The sequence below is a fragment of the Strigops habroptila genome, chromosome 9 (assembly GCF_004027225.2).
Source record: "Strigops habroptila isolate Jane chromosome 9, bStrHab1.2.pri, whole genome shotgun sequence".
In the NCBI taxonomy this organism is placed as follows: domain Eukaryota; kingdom Metazoa; phylum Chordata; class Aves; order Psittaciformes; family Psittacidae; genus Strigops; species Strigops habroptila.
The window spans coordinates 4494597-4514994 of NC_044285.2; the positions used below are offsets into that span (position 1 = coordinate 4494597).

Here is a 20398-nt window from a genome sequence, read left to right on the forward strand (position 1 = left end):
GGCTCCCAGGCTTGGAGGGATGTTGCAGTGAGACACAGTCATCACCATCCACCTTTACTGCAGAGCAGCTGGCTCAGGAAAATCACTAAGGGACAAATCACAATACTGACAATGTTGGGGTCAGGGTAGGAATAACTTTGGAATCAGTGACTTGACTTGCTGGATTCTGGGAAAGATGTGCTTGAATGTGATGGAGTTTGGATGTGTTCCCAGTTCCCTTTGGGGTTTCCTTTTCTCATGGCTCCTTGTCAGATGTATTCATTGCACAGACCCAATGAGATTTCTTTACTTGGCATTACTAGACTGCATGTCCAAACTGAATCTGAAATTCCTTCATCCTTCCTCGCTCTGTCCACCAGCCCCAACCTGCAAGACAGCACATGATCCTCCTCAACATCTGTCAGTTTGGAAAACAGGGCAGGAAGGTCAACAAAACAGCCTGTTTCTTCCACAGTTCCACATGTACATAGCTGACAGTAGTGATGTTTTATGTTTTTGGTCAGCAAACAGGGGCATGGTTGAGCTGAGTTTTCGAGGGCTGTGGTCCCAAAGGCCTCTTGCAGCTTTACAAACTCTTTTGCAAAATCCAAGAGCTTTGAAACCTCCTGGATACGATTGCACAAACCTTGGAGCAGCGTGTGCCAAGGTAAGTCAATTCTGCTGCCTGGGCCACTTGTTTGGATAGCCAGGCAGCTATCTGCCTGCCTGCCAAGCCCGAGGCTGAAGTAAGGGCATAGGTGTGAATGGGAAAAGGTGCAGACAAGGAGAAGCTGGATCTTCCCATGAGCTGCTGCGTGTCTGTCTCTGTCATACGCCTGCATCAAAGGTCCTGTTGTGACCTCTGGGGATGACTGAGCATAGCACGAGGGTGGAACTACCTGTGTGAGAAACATCCCTGTGAACTGCATCCTGTCACCCTGGCGGGATCTTGGCTTAGTTCTGGGTGTGGTGAGAGGCAGTGGCCTTTCCAGCAGAGTCAGGAGTAAGTTGGTTTAAATCAAGGGCTTTCTGCTACCTCCTTCGCTGTGGTTTTCTCTAGCTTGGCAGCCTCCAGTGTCACTGAAATGTGACTGGTGTAAGCACAGGGTGAAACGGTTCCTTCACTACACAGAAGCTTGGGCAGCTCCTGACCTGTGCCCTGTCCTGCACTGGTGCTAGAGGGCAAGACAGGGATTTAGGAGTCTCCTGACTTCTGCATCCCCAGGAAGATTACTCTGATATACGCTGATTGTAGACTGACTCTAGGACTGCTGGATATGTATAATGATGATTATTACTGTAGTGTTTTTTGAGTGTTTGGAGATTTGGGTATAAAGGCTTAAACTTTGATTCTTGTAAGGGGATTGAGCTTGGGTGTCTGAAGCTAAAAGCAGAAGTTTCTACTACCTGAAATAACTGTGAGGTAGGTAAAAGTGGTAGCAGAACTGTGTGCTTGGTGAATTCAGCACAAAAAGCAGGATGAGGTAAAGACTGATTGGTAAGCAGTATTTGGAGAGTTTTCCAGGACAGGCTTACTATAGAAGTATGGAATGGCTGGTAACTACTGCCTCAACTCTGCCTGGTGGGGCATGTTTTCACATGCTGGTTGTGGGAACCAAGCTGGGTGGCCTTCTGTCCTTTCCAGATCATGTGGAATCCAGCCCCAGTGACTCCAGGTCTGGTTCTGGACCCAAGAGACTATATTCCAGACTGATGTTAAAATCTTTGCCCCCTTTTTGTGTCTGTCCCTGACACCAAGAGCTTTAGGTAGTGTGAAAATGTGCGTGAACCTTGTGGTGCTCCCTAGGTCTGGAGCCAAGATCTGAGCAGGATGCATTCACATATGGTATTCTGCCTTTCTGCCCAAAACCTCCTGTATCTGTTGCCTTCAGAGTATCCAGTATCCCACAAAGCAGCATGGTCTTACGTCTGTTCTCCATTTCCAAATCTTTGTCTCTGTTGTTCTACTTATGGGTGGATCACAAAAATAATTACCTAAATGAACCAGGCGCCAAAACACCATAAGTGATCATGTCCTCCAGAGAACAACAGCGATTAGGTCACGTCTTTGCTTATCTTGGGTTCCCATCCTTAAAATAAGAGCAGCAGTATTTTTGCTTTTAAAAGAGCAGGACGAACTTGTTCATGTTTGAAGTGTTAATTGTTGTTGTTATTATTACTCATACGGATGACAGGGAAGCACCTAATGAACGCTGGTTGTGTTACAATAGGCTGTGACTGCTGTTGTCATGACTAACACAGCATAAATTTACTAGGCTGCCTGTTTATACTAATGCAAACTCCACCGCATAGTTGCGGTCCATTACCAGCAGATCACCGCGGCCAGGAAGTTCTTATGGTGCTGATCATTTTGTATGACACCTCCAGCCTTTCAAAAGACAGCAGCCTTGCTCATCCAGTAGAGTATCTCTGCATGTGCCTCCCAATAGGAGCTGCTGTCCTGGTTTAACCCCAGCTGGTAACTCAGCCCCACGCAGCCGCTTGCTCACTCCCCTCCCAGTGGGATGGGGGAGAGAATCAGAAGGGTAAAAGTGAGCAACCTTGTGGGTTGAGATACAGGCACTTTAATAGGTAAAGCAAGAGCTGAGCATGCAAGCAAAGCAAAACAAGGAATCTCTTCACCACTTTCCATGGTCAGGCAGGTGCTCAGCCATCTCCAGGACAGCAGGGCTCAATCATGGTGACTTGGAAAGGCAAGTGCCATCACTCGGAATGTCCCTGCTTCCTCCTCCTTCCCCCAGCTTGACATGCTGAGCATGATGCCACATGGTGTGGATTACCCCTGGGGTGAGTTGGGGTCAGCTGTCCTGGCTGGGTGCATCCCCAGCTCTGTGTGCACCCCCAGCCTCCTTGTTGGTGAGGTGGGGAGAGGAGCAGAAAAGGCCCTGGCTCTGTGTAAGCACTGCTCAGCAGTGACTGAAACATCCCCGTGTGATCAACACTGTTTCCAGCACAAATCCAAAACACAGCCCCATACCACCTACTATGAAGAAAAGTAACTCTATCGCAGCCAAAACCACCACAGCTCCCAAGTGTGGTGGGAAGTAAGCTTCCTTACTCCCTAGCAATGGTAGGGTCTGTCTGGAGCAATGTCTTCCTTTCTGCTTTAGGAGACATAGAGAAGCAGCTCAGGTTTCCAGCTGCTGGTTTGAGGTGCTATCTGCGGAGCAGGTCCTTTTGGCTATTAGAGATTTGACGCAGAAAATCAGATTCCCTCCAAATGTGTCTTTGCTCAAGACCAAATGTTGCTTACCCTGTCTTTTTCCTTCGTAGAGAGGGTTTCTAATTATATTCCTTGATAATTTGCTCTAAGTGACCAGGGATGTGTGGGGTGATAGACTGGGACGTTACACGTGTGTGTTTGGGTGAGTAGCAGTGACATTGTCTTTGCTGTGGGCTGTCACACAGGCGTGACACCATTTACCCTTTGCATCCACCACATGAGGAAGGAGCCATGTTACAATGAGCTTTCCTCCCCAGGGGCTCTGCCCAGCCCTGCACTGGCCAAGCCACATGAGCCACACACCCCATCCTGGTTGGAGCCACCTCTTCCCGGTGGCCCACACCTCCACCTCCACATCCCCATGTTGGCTTTGGTGTTCACCTCTGCCTCCTCCCAGTGAATCTGCAGCCAAGGGCCACCTCTGGAAGCTGACTGCGTGCTGTGTTGCGTCAGTCCCTGCACAGCTCATGATTCAGCAGTTGTACGAGTTTCATACCTGTTAGGGACATGCCAGAAACCACAAATGTTCCTAAGCCAGCAACAGCAAAAGGAACTGGGAGTTTCCACTCAGCTTAAGACAACAATGTGTGCAGTAGATTTTCTTGCAAATTGGTTCAATTTCATTGCCAAGAGATGAGAGCAGGAAGAGGATGCCAAGAGATGAGAGCAGGAAAACCAGCATCTGGATTTCTGGAGCCCAGAGAGTCTGAGATCTTCAAGAGAACAAGCAATACATTGCTCTGCACTGAGGTCTGCTTAAGGGAACAAAAGTCTTCCTGGAAGCAAGGCCATGAAACCATTAAAAACCAGGAAAATCCCAGGCCGTGAGCTCCATTCAAAGAAAACACTCCTGAGGTGCATGGGAGCAATATGCAAACATCTCTGCAGGCGTCAGCTTGAAACTACCATTATCCAAACAAGTGTTGGCACAGGAGCAGTGGTTGTGGTGTGCGAGCTGCGTGCCCTGGTGCCAGACCCCAGGCAGAAGGGCTGCCCTGCTGCTGATGGAGCAGTGGGTAACCCAAGAAGGGGCATCTCCTGACATCCCGCAGTGCCTCCTGCCAGGGAGCCGGGAACATGAGCCAGCAATGGCAGGGTTGCTTCTCACTCAGCGCAGCCGAGCCTGGGACACAGCCTGATTGGTTTCATCCCACTTGGCTCAAATGAGTTGAGCTGGCAAGGAGAGCTGTGACAGCAAATGCTTGTGTTACGAGCACAGGAAGCCGCGTTCTCTGCCTTGCTCCTGCTCCTTTGCCTCACCCTGCTCTGTGCAGGGGTTTTCAGATCAATACAATTTAGGTTTGAGGGGGAAGGGAAGGATTGAACAGTTGGGGCTGGCAATAGAAGAGCTGGTCTTTGCTCAGGGATTGTAGTTTCGGTGTAGCCAAGATAACAGTGATTGGCTGCAGTTGTCTGGAAAGAACGGAGTAGTTAAGTTGAAGGAGTAGGAGGGCTTGCTGCCTGCTCCAGCTTCTGCTTGTGAAAAGTGCACAACTCTAAAGAGATGGAGAGTAAGAGAGGATAGTCCATCCTGGACTGGCATCCTGCATTAAACTAAAACATCCCAGGCCAAGGGTGATGTTGCTGAGCTTCTTGTCAGGCTGTTCTCTCTTCTGCTTTTCCCTTCCCAAAGCACAATTTTCTGGCAGCTTATGTTTAACTCTGTGTGGTGCAGGCAGAGATGGGAGATCCCCTTGAACTGTGAACTGTCGTAGGCATGGGAATCCTCTCTAAATAGCCTTGAAGTCATCTTCCCAACATGCTTGGATGGTAAGTGTGTGCCAGATCCCCATAAGGGCTGCTTGGCTGTGATCAAACAGAAGGCTTAATGACAGGAGATGTGAATGATTGCTATGGTTGCTGGTTGGAGATGATCTGAGCAGAAGTGGGAGGCTGAGTTCTAATAGGGCTGCTCTGCTCACCAAAAGGCTGGTGCGAGGTGGGGGCACGTGGCCTGAGCAGGACTCTGAGCTCTGCCAGCCTTTGCTGTGGCTTTGAAAAAGTTGCATCTGATAAATAGTTATTTTAAGCATAAACTGAGTGCAAGAGGGAAGGATGGTGCTCTTAGCACTGCTTGGGCTTTGCTACCAACTCCCACAGTGCATAGCTGACAGATGACCACCCTCTCCCTGTGTCCACATACCAGTACGTGTGTTGATGTACCAGTATGCTCTGTGGTGTACCGTGTTGATAGTAGTGTTTCACTGCTTGCCTTGGGCTTCTGCCTGGAAAAAAGTACATACCTGGCACCCACCCAAGACCTATTTATAGCAGGAGTTCCTAGAAGAAAGTGTGAAACCTCAGAAAGCAAGGAATTGCTAAATAATCTTGTAGAGAGCAGCAAATTAACCCCCCGCCACACACACCAATAGCCCCAAATCCCAGTGAGAATCTGTACCAAGTGGCTTAATGAAGCAAACACCAAGAGTCAACAAGGGCAGCCTGAGAGTCCTGCCCGAAATGCCACATCACCAGCAACAGCCCATGTGAGAGATCACATGAGCTTTTTGTCCTTCTGACAAACCCTGTGGAAACAAACCCCGAGGACATGAAGGCTCCGTTCTCCATGGACACACACAGTGCCTTTGAAGACACCTCTGCTATGTAAACAGCGACCTGTGCTTCAGACTCTTCCAGTCCTCAAACCTCTCCTGATTTTGCTGCACGTCTTAAAAAAGAAGGATCTACTCAAGAAGATAAAACCTCTCTGGTGTGACCTCTGAAGTGGGTACCAGTACAGTGGTTGTTCCAATCAGGTACATGCAATTTTAGCATCGACTGTTGTTCCCCCTCACAGGCAGTAGATGTTTCTCTCACCTCGTCACGAGCTGCTGAGCTGAGGTCCTCAGGGAAACCCACACTTTATTTTTCACTCTGCTTGGCTATTGCAACAGGGTGACCTTGGCCCTGCCTGGGCTTAAGGGTGTATAATTGAGCACTGAGCCCAAATATGTTAAGAACAACAATAACAACAACAGAACCCCAGCCAAACCCCCAAACCAGGCATTTCCTAACTTGTGTGTGGAACAGAGTGTCCTGTCTGGTGGACATACTGCCTCCTTCCCGGTCTTCCTCTGCAAGCACCATTTATTTTCTGTGTTTATCCAATCCATACGCTCCTTCCAGTTCTGTGATTCCTTCAGTTGTTCCACCCGCTGGATGAGTTGTAGCAGGCACTAAATGATGGGGGTTTTGTTGCTTGTTTACTTTATACACCTGCAATTTCCTGGTTTATATGTCCAGAGAGTAGTAGTCTTTAATTTAATATTATTCATAGATTTTATTGCGTATTAGTTAACTTTGTAAAGCACCTTAATGGGCTGTGTCTTTTTAATTATATGTGGCAAAACCTATAGAAACAAAGGAAAATTGACCCAATTTGTTACAGCTGGTTTACAAAGAGCCCTTGAGGTGACTGAGCATCACTTTCCCCTTTTATTGCACTTCACACATTTCCCAGCTCCTGTCAATTCAGATCACATCTAACCTCCCTTTCCTGAAGCAGCCTCTGCATGCAGCGTGGTTGCCCCTTCTCCCTCCAGCACTGAGCCAAAGCCCAACATCTTGTCAGTTATTTTAGGCAGGGGGAAGACCACTGACATGGTCTGGTGGAGTTTTCTTTTCCTGCTGCTTACTGGAAACATGCAGAATGCTGGGGTTTGACTTTGCATTCGTGGCTCCAAACGCTTTTCAGGCAGTGCTTTGCTCTCGAGGCTGCAGACCTGCTGCTTACTCTCGCTGCCGTCTTGTCCCTTGTTTCTTTGTGTCTCTGTCTCACCACACAGGCCTGCACAGTAAGAGAGAAACTCTCCTCTGCCAGATCTTAAGGTACTTTCCAACCCTAACTATTCTATGATTCTATGATTCTAAGTCTGGGTGAGCACCTTTCCCAGTGCAGCAGCATGTGCCTGTGTTTCAGCTGGAGGCTGCAGTTCCACAGCACTGTCTCATCATAAAGTTCAACTATTTCCTACAGTCATCCTAAAAACCCCTTTAAATCTTGTTGAACTTGTAATGCATTCACATCTATTGTGGAAATGACCAGGAAGCATTTTCTACAACTATATGTTGGCTGAATGACTCTGTATTGGTTCATGTTTCTCCTTTACACAGCAAAAGCTGCCATAAGCCCTTTTCTAGGTACCCATCAAGTGCTGTCTGGCGCATCAGTGAGGTGTGAGCTGCAGCCACAGCTCTGGTTTGCGTAGCTGGAATATGTTTGAATATCAGCTACACCACATCCTGGACGCAGCATTAATTAAACAGACTGGCCCTGCTTCAGGCCCCAATAGACAAGCATCCACATGGCAACTGTGAGCCTTGTCGGCAGCAAGAGATTAAGGAATTAATTGGCAGGGTTAATCTTCATGTCAGCGATGGAAATGAATTGTTAATTTGTTTGGACGAGTGTAAAGTCCTCTCGCAGCGATGGCAGGTGGGATCACATGGGAAGAAGCCTGCAAAGCTGCCCTTCCCAGGGACCTTCCTATTTAACACCTTCTGCAAACAGACCTCTCGGGTTCTTTGCCCCCGATGTGTGAGACTCCTGTGCAGGGTCGGAGCAGGGGGTTGTGCTACCTGTGTGTAACCTCCATCCTTGCAGCTGACAGGAGACGGGAGAGGGACTGGCTGCAGCCTGGGAGGGCCCCTTCTTGTTATGGCTTTTCTCTCTGATCTTGCTCCTGGTTGCTTCATTGCAAATACTGGATCAGGCCAATATGCTCCAGGATCTCAGAGGGAGGGGGAGATGTGCTGTTGGGGGAAGTGGTACCAGCCCTGCACATAGTGTACAAAACTTGCTGGGTCTGTACAGACACTAAACCTGCTCCTCCAGCACACTGTAGTATGAGAATCTATCAGATCAGTTAACGCTGTCATTTTACGCTGAGGACAGCAGAATATTTTCCATTTTAGTATCTTTTGGATCTGTTAAAGCTAAAGCATTGGTCACATCGCATTAAGACGTAGGAGAAAAGCACCTCAGGGCTTAAATTACTGAAATGTAAATGTAACTTTTTATCACTTGTGCTCTCTTTTGTGCATTGATCTAATTAGTTCAGCAATAAGAAACACTTTCTCCCCATGCTGTGGTCATATAGCTTGTGGCACAACCTGATTCTAGACGTGACATCGAATAGGACTTGCCTGTACAGAAACCCGGGATCTTTCTGGGTGTGCAACAATCCTGTTTAAGACCTTGCAGTCAAATACTACCCTGTTGCCTACGCTTCAGTTCCCACCATCAGCTCTTACACCTACTCTTCCATTTTCCCTGAGGTACCGCTGGTCACAGCACATAGGCACTGCAAGATGTGTACAACAGGTTAGGTGACAATCACAGTCTGATCTGCTGAAGTGAATTTGTAAGTTGTTGCTGTTAGACAAGATATGTTCCTCATTTTTGGAACAGCCTTCGTGTGTGTGTATAAATATCACAGAACTAGGTACTGAAACACAGGTACAGTTGCCTCCTGTTGTTGTCTGCGACAGCCGTGGGAAACCACCTCTCTGTGCCCAACACATGATTTATGGGCAGACTGATGCTGTTCCAAGACGCTGTAGAATAATGAGAGGTTTTCATAGCCAAAACCACTTGGCTGGGTTTAGCCTGCAGATCCACATCCTGTCTGTGCACGGTGTGTCACCACGGGGGTACCGAGTCCTGCCAGTAAAAGGACTTGGGGGTGTCAGGTTGGTTTTGGTGCTCAGGTTCAATCCCCTCCCAAAGGAGTGCTCACTGCTGTGCTTGTGTCCTGACACCAACTGCTGCTTCTTCCCACACCCGCCCCATTTCCCTGCTCCTCCAGCTTCCATCCCACATCCCCCATACCAATGACTGCCTCTCATTTTTACCTCTGTTCTCCTTCTGTTTAATGAGAAATATCTTTGTGCCGCTCTCCCCATCTGTGTGAGCCTACAGAGACTTCCATCCATGTCTTATGCTTATTGAGGAGCAGTTTTGATGGAGAGGGGAGAGCAGGGTGTTCATCAGGGTCTGGGACACTCAGTAGAGCTAGAAGCAAAGCAGAAGGGCTGGTCTGATGTTTGGGTGGTGGTTTTTGATAGGCTGTCACAGCCACTGAGTGCTAAGTAACAATACATGTGATGTGATACTTACTTAAGGTAACCTTAATCTGATCACGGTCACTTGTTATTTGAGACCACAAATAATAAGCTCTGCCATCAACTGACACAGCAGCTCTCTTGTGCACTTGTGTAAAACTGTTTTTGGGCTGTTCCGCATTCTGCAGGTTATTTGAGGCAATCTCTTTGTAGGTGTCTGTCGAGCACTTGCTTGTACTCTCACCTTGCATTTCACGTTCTCCTCTCCCCACAGGCAGCCAGATGGTTGACTGTAAGCCAAAACTAAGAAGGATTTCGTCTTTTCTTTGGAAGGGATGGGGGCTCAGAGGTTTACAGTTGTACTTAATCAGATAGAGTCTGTCCTGTGTAACTAAGGCGGCCCACAGCACGTTGTTGGCACAAGTAGCTACTCGAATGTAGTCCTGCTTGAGCTGCCATTTTGCATTCCACATAGAACTGTGCTTTATGGGTTTTTGACTTACTGGTGTCCTGAAATGCCAGTAACATGGTGATGTTCTAGTACAGCTTTTGTGTACTATCATTTAATATGTTAGGAATTATGACCACTACAGTTTGGAACAAATCTGTCACCTTGTTTATGCCACACAGAAGGTTTAAATATTAAAAGTGAATGACTGGGTTCATCACAGACCTAGTTCTTTGTGTAGTAGCCTCTACTATCCATATTGATGTCAACATACCATATAATCAGCTTTAGAAAATGCAGGGGTTGGTTTCTATGTCCCTGTGCTCATTCACTCCCCTAAGGAGAGCACTGACAATCAGAGGGATTTTACTGGAAAACAGGCATTCCTGCAGCAGATTTTTTTTGGGGGGTGTTGTAGAGCAATTGACCATCTTCATATCAACTTTAGCTGCAAACACTTCTTTATTTATATATAGCAGAGATTTTACAAAATGAGTTCAATGTTCTCTTTCACTGTCCAAATCAGGTGGTGAAGCAGTGGAACATGCCCTGGGAGTTGATTAACTGAGAGCTCTTACTCTGCAAGTTGTGTGTTCCCATGCAAACATCAGAAGTACTGGAGCTGCAAATACAAGCCTGCAGTACCTGCTCTGTCCCTGTATGTCAGAGCACAGCATTTACTACTTGTGTAAAGACTAAATGTATTTTAAAGGACAATTAGTTTGTCAACAGAGATACTCCTCTATGAAACTTAACAGTGAATGAAGTGGAATTGCAACCGTGAACTTAGTGATAGGGTATTTTAGGATCATTTAGTAAGAGACCTTTTAGCAATCCAAGACCAGAATTTGATGTTTAGCATTTTCCTTTCTAGGAGTCATGACCCATTCTGCACCTGGATTTTCTACGGAGAGGTTTCCTGTCTTTCCTTGAAAGTGGAATCAGGAAGAAGGGAAAATCTTTGGGAGGCAGGACCCTGACAGAGATTTCATCATCTCATTTATGGCTTCAGTGAGCTGTGTGGTAGGTACAGTTTGTCTGTTGCCCCATGGTGGGAGGTACACTGCCTTAGTTATTCTATGCTATGGTTGTAAGGTTGTTCTGATGTACTTAAATCAATGAACTACACTGTGAAGATAATCTTGTCTAAAGGAAACCCAATAAAATATCCTGTAAGATTAATACACGAGATGAGAAATCCAATTAGAGCACATCCTGCCACTTCAATCATCATGGGCATGATCCGCACAGGTACGTCCTTTGTGGTACACAGGAACTGGAAGCGGAAGGGCAGGTTTGATAAATCTCTTTCAGTTCTTGGTTATGGATACTTCAGGGACCTAAAGTAGTGACAGAGGAATGCAAAGCTCCCAGACCAGGAAGGAATGAGTTCAGTTGGTAGAACACAGGTATTTCTTGACGCTGCAGCCATTTGTCCTAGAGCCACGGGACCAGAGATGAAGAGCACAAGGCAGGTTTGACACTTTTATTAACAAAGAACCCATAGGGCTCAGTCATTAGTACAAAATACAATCATGTTCCTGTAGGTTAAACAGCTTTTTTTTTTCTTTTTTTTTTTGTTTTTCATTTTGTCTCTTTTAAACTGTTTCACAGTTATCAAAACAAAGCCCCTGCATATTGAACTTATTGTGCAAACAGTAATTATTTTAAGGATCAATTTCTGCACTAAGCCAAGTGTCAGAGAGCAGAACTTAATCTTGTTTTCACCCCTCCTTTGAAGGGCGACATGTGCTTCCTAAGAAACACATTCTAGTTGTCTTTTTTTTTTGCAGCAAACAATCTAAGGCCACAGTTTATCTGCAAATAATACAAAACAACTCAAAGATTTTAAGGGGAAAAGGCGGAAAGCACATCTTTACCCTTCATGCTCTTGTTTGCTTGACCATGTTTATCCCAGGTAGCACACATCACCTATCGGGTATTACAGTCCGAAAAAGCACCTAACGTTCTTTAAGCTAATATTTGGAATTATTAACATGCAAGTTAATACACAGCCACATTACTTCCCAAGAAACTATAATGGTATCTGTTTAAGAAGAATACACTTGTTCCCTTTCCAGGTGATGTGAATGGAAATCCTGCACTGAGTGTATGGGCACGCCATCATGAACTCAAAGGCATGAGAGCTGATCTCGAGACTTAAGGTAAATACTGATCTTTAGAGTGACCTTTCTAACACATGCACTCCCATTTTGGTTAAAGCTGCATCTGCTGTAGAAGACAATACTGAAAGTTGCACATGAAAACAGTAACTGCAGTTTGGAAACGTGCATCTCGGTGTGTCTTCTACACTGGTGCAAAAGTGACTTGAGGTGAAGTGCTAGAAATCGGACAGTGTATGAAGTCATACTAAAAGACTAAACATATGCATCTGTGTGTGCCTGTAGAAAAATCTCTGCTTCTGAAATGAAGCTAGAGTTAATAGAAGAAACATTTCAACTTGTTTAAACTGCAGTTATTGGTGAAATGAAGGAAACTCAGTTACTATTCGTGTAGTTACCAGAAAGTACAGTGTTTCACCACATGAAGCACCGAGTTTTGACCCCAAACCCTTCTGTAAGACACATGGAATAGCTCGAGTACTTCAAAATCCCCTGTAGTTTCCCCACTTGACTGTAAACTTGCGGATCGAGAATGCTGTGTTTCTACTTTAAGTGATCTCTTGATGGTGCCTTAACTTATCCCAGTTGATGCTTGGCAGGAAGCAAACATTCTACTTTTAATGAAGGCAGCAGAAGGGTTTAGTAAAATGCTGTGCCTTCACCCTTAGCAGCAACAAACTCTCACTGTTCTAAATGACCTGAGGAAGAAAACATTAAAATATTGCACCAAAACAAAATGAAACAGCAAAAACAAACAAGGAAACACGCTAACAAAACCCAGTATGGATAGCAAAGGACCAGTGCAGCCCCTGACAATGGATCTCTAGACAAAAATGCAGGAGGAATGAAAAGCTTTGTGCCATTCCCAGAGGATTTTGTTCCCCTGATGTCTGCTTTCACTTCAGTTACAAGCTATGTCTATTCCGGGTATATTTACACCTCTCCCTACGCCTCCTATCTCAGTCACTAACCACAGAAACCATTTAGGGTCCTGTAGAGAACCTTGAAGTATACTGGAGCTGTAACAAGACTTTTTTTGGTCTCAAATCTGACCATAAGTAAATATCCAAAACAGAGGTAGGCTTATAAAGGCTTCTGAATAAATAAGTATTGTCCATTTTGCTAAATATACCTGCTCTTGGTGAAAGGCTTCTCCCTTGCCATGCTTCCCCTCATCATGCTATCCATAGGCTTAAGATGCAGAAAAAGAACTCACAGTAGAAGAGGACAGAATAATTCCCTTAAGAAATCCCTTGAAAGAAAGCATAGTGCATAAGCTCTTATCCAAGTTCCATTTTCTTTTACATACTTGTGTCTTTCATTCAGTACACGGCTGCCTTCATAATATTGCGTAATAGCTATTCTGTCATCCATGATGTCTTTAGGATCATTATGAATGATGAAATAGTACCACTTGGCAGTTGTTAGAAGGGCAGGTTCTCATGAGATACAAAGTTAAGCTAGAGCGAAGACTTCACTCCATGATTTAGTAGTGTTCCTTTCTTGGATGCAGACAGTGCAACAACTGAAGCTCCTTGAACACTGGATTCTTTTGGAAATGTTTTCTCACCCACATTCTGTCCTACAACACAAGTTCTCCTAAAGGAAGTTCACAACATAATGATGTAAATTCTTCCAAATATAATATAAATTCTCCTCTCTTCAGAAGATCCTTGCATCTCCTCCTCATACTTTATGTAGTATATCCACTTTTCAGAAAGCTTTCAGTATTGTCAGGTACTCCTCGAGTATCCCAAGCAGAGCTGCTCCCACAGTATCCTCTGTGCAGACTAATCCCGCTGATTCTCTTCCATCACCAGACATGCTCATACCTCCCCTCTTCACTGTCCTTTGCCTTTCTTGCAGACAAACTTAAGTTTTGGAAAAGAAAACTGTTTCCTTTTTAGCTGCACTATCAGCTTAAGCAGCAAAAAGATTAAGACATTCATCACAATGATGCTCATTACAAATCCTCTTCAGAGCATGAATGAAACAGGCTGAATTTCCTCTACATCAGTTGGATGTGGATCAATCTACAGAGAGAAGAAAGGCCACAATTACTGCCTGTAACACTTGCATTTCTATATGCAGGGTTGGGGTTTTTTTGCCATCGGACAATAAAACAGCACCTGCTGTTTATTTTTTTACCTCAGAATAAAGAGGTGGAGGCTGAAACCGGAACTCTTGTATGTAAGCAAAGACAGGACAACACAATTGTTCCTCACAGTCTATTGGTAGTGGATAAGCAGGAACATGTCTGGAGAACTCTTCCTCAGACACTACATCAGCATAATTTGGTGGTGCTGAAACACAAGAGATGCTACTCTCAGATTTCAAACTATTCACTCCCAGCAAGACAACAGATTACAGCATACTAGCCCATGAAAAATGTATTAAATATTATGCTATTATCAAATTGTATGAAGTGCACTATACTCTTAAATACTCTAACTAGAATTATGTTTTTAGTAAGCTTAGGTGATTCAGCAGGAATACTACAGATGCTCTTAGGACTACTCCAGCAACAAAACCTGTGTTCTATCATGATATATTCAGCAATGATTAACTTTAAGGCGTCTATGTCCAACACAGAATTCCCACTACCAGAAGTTAGTTACTTCAAGATTCAGCTGATAGTCAGATAGGGGTAAAGAGAGACTTAAAAAAGGCTGGACTTAGATCCTCACCCATCCTTCTGGATCTTGACTTAAATGTGCCTCACTTCTCCTGAGTCACAGTTTAATGGCCTACATCCCTAGTAGTACCCTTAAACTGCACTACTACCCTTCCCCATAGACAGTGCTATGCTGTAATACAAAGATTTCAATAGGTGTTACCTTCAGGGTGTTCTGGCATGGTCAATGCCAGCCAGCTCATATCCATACTAAACTGGCTGGTAATGCTGGAGTTTCTGCTTGAAAATCCAATACATGGAATAGTGCCAATCACCAGAGGCATTTCAATCATCAATTTCTTAGCACCAGGAATATGGATATACACCTGTGTGACAACCCCCAAATGAAAGAAAAAAACCATCATGAGACCCCATTGAATTGCTGTTCCTCGAAGCTGCCCTACTCCCTATGCTGCAGATTGCTTAGAAATCAGGAGTTTTCTCATGTCAGATATGTTTAGCTAACACTCTGGCAGCTTTCCTTCTTTTCCAGCAATTTCCTTCTTTCTGTACCTTGTCTCTAGGTAGCATTAAAAAAAAAACCCACAAGAAAGGTTGACAAAAATAATTATGCACTTGACTTTCAGTTCTATCCTCCCACTTCTGAATCAAATCACTAGAGGAACCCACTCAGCTTGAACTACTTTCCTCTAATAACCTCTGCAGGTCTAAAACTAAGCTGCTTCTTCCTCAGAAACATTTTTGCACTTTCCCCATTATTCCTACCTTTCCATTTCAGAATCTCTTCATGATCTTCATTCCCTCACTTATATATGATATTTATTTCTATTTATTGTTGTTCCTAAATTCAAACTCTTAACAGTTGCTCAGTAAATTTTTCTGTCCCCAACTCAATGTAATAGTCAAGAGTATGAACATTTGTAATAAAAAGCCATACTTACAGCTAAGGAATATTCTACTCTAATAATACAGCAGTCAAGTATAGAGGGGGATACAGGTGGGATTTTCAGAGTTTTCCCATTCCAGGTATCTGTACTCCCAGAGGCAATGTGGTTTCCTCGGACATTGGCAACCATCTGACGGAAGGTTTTTGTCTTCCCACTGGCCAGGTAAGTTTGTGTTTGGAAAATGGCAGCTTTTGGAACAATCAAACGAGAGGAACAGTTCTCAATTTCTGCATAGATTGGAATGGCTTCCCCTTCAAGACAGAGAAAGTTCAGTGAATAATTTGTATTTACCAACTTTCCTCTGGGAGTATCAAAGCATGTTATGCAGCACGTACATCATCTGCAATGTTATGAGAACAATACTTGTTAGTTTCCTCAAGCTAGGCTTATTTTTTTTTGCTGCAGAGTGGTATCCAGGCAGAATTACAGCCACCTACTACATTTTATATATAAACAATGATTAATTTTGAAACATTAAGCATAATATGAAGCAGCTATAAAAGCTTTATTGCAAATTACATGCCAGTCTTCCTTTTACACAGTACTAACTGAATTTCAGAATGCTTTATTTCCTCAATGTATCTCATGTTACCAAGATCACAAAGAAGCTGCTAAAGCTCATTCTTACAGAAGTGTAAATCTATTCAAACAGGACATAAACACCTGATTATGTCCCCAATTAAGTATTTTATCCCAAATTAAAGCATTTTGTTGGTCTTTACACTCAATTTGTTGGTCTTTACACTCAAATGTACATGGCTTTTCCATAACATTACTAACAGGACTTCCTTTCAAATTATATTCTCAAAGGGGCAGTAGGGGGAAAGGCAAGATGATTTTTGTTAAAGCAAGTTGAAAGATCTCAGCAAAGTGAAAGATCTCAATTTACTACCTACTAAACAGAACTGTTCTTTCAGCTATAAAGTGTTGGCTTTCAGAGATGAAAAAACCCCTATGAGATATAATAACTACTCTTACCATTACAGTATCCCTTCCTCTCAATTTTGGCACTGAGAGACACTGGCCCAGAAGTGAAAAACCAACAGCCAACCATCTTCTCCTGACTTCTTAGAACCGGTGTCTATAAAATATAGAGTATTTTTCATTTTAGGGCATGAAGCTACCAGTCACTTGCAGTTATGCATATCAGTCATTGCAGGCTAGCCCTAAAATCCACTGATTTGATTCACTGTACTACTCAATGCACTGGAGTTTTGCCACCACAAAGTGGAACCAGGGTTTGGCTATTTGAACATAGGGCTGTTTTAAAATCCCAGTCTGCATTTAGGCCACATCAACTACGTAACAGAGAGAGCAATGGAATGTAATCTGGCTTCAGAAAGCTTGATTTAGCCAGTTCTACAGGTGTGACTTTTTAAAGGGCTAATGGAGTACTGCAGTATTTATGCCCTTGTTCCTCAGTGTAGAAGAATGCAGAATTAACTTCAGCTGCGAGCAACTAATAGTTAAGCAGGTGAATTGTTTTTACCTTTGTATCCTTCAGAAGAAAGGATAAATGCAGACACACCAGGTTAAGGTGATGCATCTTCATAACTTGCAAGCCACACAACCCCCCAGAAATTTAGGCTCATGACAAAAACCAGCATAATTATCCCTGGAGGACTGTCACATTAGATGACATTTACACTGCATATTAATTAGAATAAACTTATAAATACACGTGTCAAGGGTCCAAAGTAGGAGTCAAGCTACTTAAAATGATTTACTGGCACTGGTGCCCAGTCAATAGAATTATGAAGTCAAGAAAGAATGTGTGATGCTTTGCACTTTTGGTGGTAGCCTTCATTAAGACAGACACTGCCTACTTTACGTGCCCCACAGCCCTCTCCTGTGCAGTAACCAGTAGTCTACTCTATCCTCACTGTATCTGGATGTGCTGTCTTCACACTGCTAACATACAGTGTTGAATATAAAGACTGTATTCTGCTTGCAGATGTCACAGCCAAAATAGTTCTCCAAGTTCTCTCTAGAGTGAAAGATTAAAATGTAAGCATATAAAGAGGAAAAAAAGACCCTGCTCAAAACATCTCTTAGCTACACTCACATCATGATGAAATGTTAAAATTATCCTAGCATTTTAAATAAAATAGAAATTACTCATTCATATTTAAATGAATAACCATTTAGATCCAGTTGCTATCATGAAAGTGCAAGGTATAATTTTATATTATTTTCATAATACGGGTTGAGATAAAAGAATCCAGCTCATTAGCTTCCATCTTGCCTATTTTCTCATTACTTAATGCCTGATCTTTCTTATTACTCTACAGTATTTCTAGCGATTATTAGAAACTCAAAGCTATAATGTGGCCAAATCTGTCATAAGGAAATAACTGAAAAGATCTCTGAAGCAGCTGCATGCACACACTTAATGTTAGAAAACGACATGCAAAATGGAAGGATACGTAACATAATGGCCAGAGCATAAATGACAGGCTGGGCATGATTAATACTCTTCTGTAATTACTGTTCCTCAACCTACTATTATTGTAGAGTTTAGGACACTGCAGCCCTGTGAATGTAGTTGCTCTGGTAAGAGTAACTACTTTATGTTTGTGCATTATTATTATTAAGACTTATTTATGCATCTGAAGCCTGCATAACTTTTTGGCAAGAGCATCTCTGCCAGCAGGGATGTAATCAATGGTATTAAAAAAAGCCACTCTGTTTGCTATTCACACAACCTAAGATCATCTATTTATAGAGAAAAGCTTAGGGAGCTTATATGCTTTCAGAAGTCAGAAAATGACACTCCAGAATAACATGGGAATGGTTATGGCTGGATGTGAATGCTTCTTGGAAGGGATTTTTTTGCAGCTGGCTTTGGAGGGGGGAGGAGGAGTGGTGGGAACCCTCTTACCAATAAAGCTGGTGAGCTGACGTCGATATGGCTGATGACCTGAAGCTCTGCCTGCACGCTCTGGTCAGGTGCTGCAGGCCTCTCCAGAACTGCTTTCACATAGTACTGGATACTGCCGTACTTCCCAGTAAAAGAGGTCACCAGAGGTCTGAAAGGAGCAGTCACAAAAGCAGCAGGGTCAGTTTGTAATTCAGATCCAAACACCAACACTTCCTGTGTACAGAAATGTTTACCAATTTACAGCTTGTGCTTTCAGGGCCACAGGGAGACTGAAGCAAACATGACTGTCTGTTTGGTGGCTGATTAAGACAAACACATAAAGCTGATCTATCAGTTTGATATTAAAAAAGCCCCAAGTCAAGTGACATTCAGTTAGTGTTCCACAACAAACAGTGTCCAGCACAACCCCTTCAGGTTGGATTGTTTAACTTACTCTTGGGGGAGTTGAAAGCTGAACGGAAATTCATGTCTTCCATCGAGAAGAACTAAGCTTTCCTCACCTGTAAGATAAAAATGAGTGGTATGTTTTAGTTATTCCATAAATAGCAGAACAAAGCAGACCCTTTTATAAATTATTTATGTATAAAAACACCCAGATGCGAGGGACTAGGAGAAGTTTTAATTGATCCCAGTGGGTTCTGGATTGGAGCCCATGCTTTATTTATGCTGGGATGCAATTTCAATGGAAAAATCAAGGAAACATGGAGACCTTGAGTTTCAGTTCAGGACTTCTGCCAATTTCTAATCCAAAATGGCTTCTGGAAAGCATAAAGTAAGTTTCTTTTCCTTTTCAGCAGGAGGGCCATTAATCTACTTTTAACAGTTGAACTAATTTTTGTGCTAAAAAGCTGCAATTTGAGGTCAGTATTGTGAAATACTATTAATATACGTAGCCTTAATATATTCTACTGCTATGCTATTTTTAAAGGACTGCATTTACTTTTCCCACAGATAAACTTGAGCTGCGTTTCACCCTTATGGAATGAAACACCATTTCCCCATGATTCTTCATTGCTGCCGTAGTGCTGCAGTGTCCAAGCGACAGCTCTGCCCGCTGGAGACTCATGAACAGAGAGCCTCTGCTTTCCTGAGCCAGTGCAAAGGGCTGCCGAAGCCTTCGAGGGGCTTCCACAGGTACCTTCCCTGACGGTGCTGACAGAGCACAGCGAGCACGAAGGTGCCCGATGTCATTTATAAAAGGGTAAACCTCGGCAGGAAACCAGCAGAGCGAGGAAACCCCGAGCTGCAGCCCTCATTCCTGCCCTGTTCCGCGTTTCCCAGCCGTTTGCGTAAAGGGAGGGGGGAGCCCTGGGTGTACACGTGAAGGCTGCTGGAGCGTTGCGGTGCGGGAACAGTCCCGGTGGCCGGGCACTGCCCGGGCCTCCCGCCGTTCCTCAGCACCAGGCCGGGTGCCAGGTTCTTCCCGCAGCGCGTTTCAACCCCCGGGCGCGCCCCCGCTCCGGTAAAGCAGCCGGCCCCCCCGCTACCCGGTCCCGGCGGCTTCCCTCTTGAGGGGGGCGCCTGCCCGCCCGCCTGTCCCACCCCCGCTGCGGCGGCCGGGCGGGAGCATCCCCGCAGGGCCCGGCCCGCGCCCCCCTCACCTTCGGGCGGGTCCCGCAGGAGACTCTGCCGGATGTCCAGGTATCGCACCTCCGCCTCCGGCCGCGGCCCCTGGCCCGGCGCCCTCACCGCCACCCCCCAGGTTCCTGCCCCGGGGACAGCGCCCGAGCTCTCGCTCCAAGCGACGCGAGCCCGGCCCGCGGCCTCCAGGCGCAGCCCGCGGAGCGGCAGCGGGCCCGCCAGCTCCAGCAGCACCTGCCCGGACACCGTGTCCCCGCTGCAGTAGCCGCCGCCGCCGCTGCCTCGCCGGGCCTCGTCCTCCAGCACCAGGGCCAGCGTCCTCACCGCCCCGCCGGCCCCGGGGCCCTGGCCCGGCCCGGCCGCCGCCATCGCTCCCCGGCTCGGGGGAAGCCTGCGGCCCCCCTCGACGATTGCTTTAAAACCCGCCCGTCTCCGCCAGCGCCCGCAGCGGAAAATCCCGCCCCGGCTTGTTCCTCATTGGCCGCTCCCCAGCTCCT

General features: G+C 45.2%; 1 protein-coding gene across 1 annotated transcript; it reads right to left on the reverse strand.

The window, feature by feature from the left end:
- Nucleotides 1-11205: 11205 nt before the first annotated feature.
- Nucleotides 11206-20315, reverse strand: ARRDC4 (arrestin domain containing 4). Its single transcript, XM_030496818.1, has 8 exons — nucleotides 19922-20315; nucleotides 18754-18820; nucleotides 18321-18468; nucleotides 16418-16520; nucleotides 15434-15690; nucleotides 14695-14857; nucleotides 14006-14160; nucleotides 11206-13890 (listed from the first exon to the last, which is right to left on the reverse strand). The coding sequence occupies exons 1-8, from the start codon at nucleotides 20268-20270 to the stop codon at nucleotides 13834-13836; spliced, it is 1299 nt and encodes a 432-aa protein (XP_030352678.1). The 5' UTR covers nucleotides 20271-20315; the 3' UTR covers nucleotides 11206-13833.
- Between the last annotated feature and the right edge of the window lie 83 nt (nucleotides 20316-20398).

Excerpts from the sequence above, each read along its gene's own strand:
- ARRDC4 (XM_030496818.1), bottom strand. The coding sequence starts at position 20,270 with ATGGCGGCGGCCGGGCCGGGCCAGGGCCCCGGGGCCGGCGGGGCGGTG. Across the intron at positions 16,521-18,320 it reads TCAGCTCACCAGCTTTATTG|ACACCGGTTCTAAGAAGTCA; the intron begins GTAAGAGGGTTC and ends TATATTTTATAG. Across the intron at positions 13,891-14,005 it reads CTCCACCTCTTTATTCTGAG|ATTGATCCACATCCAACTGA; the intron begins GTAAAAAAATAA and ends TTCTCTCTGTAG.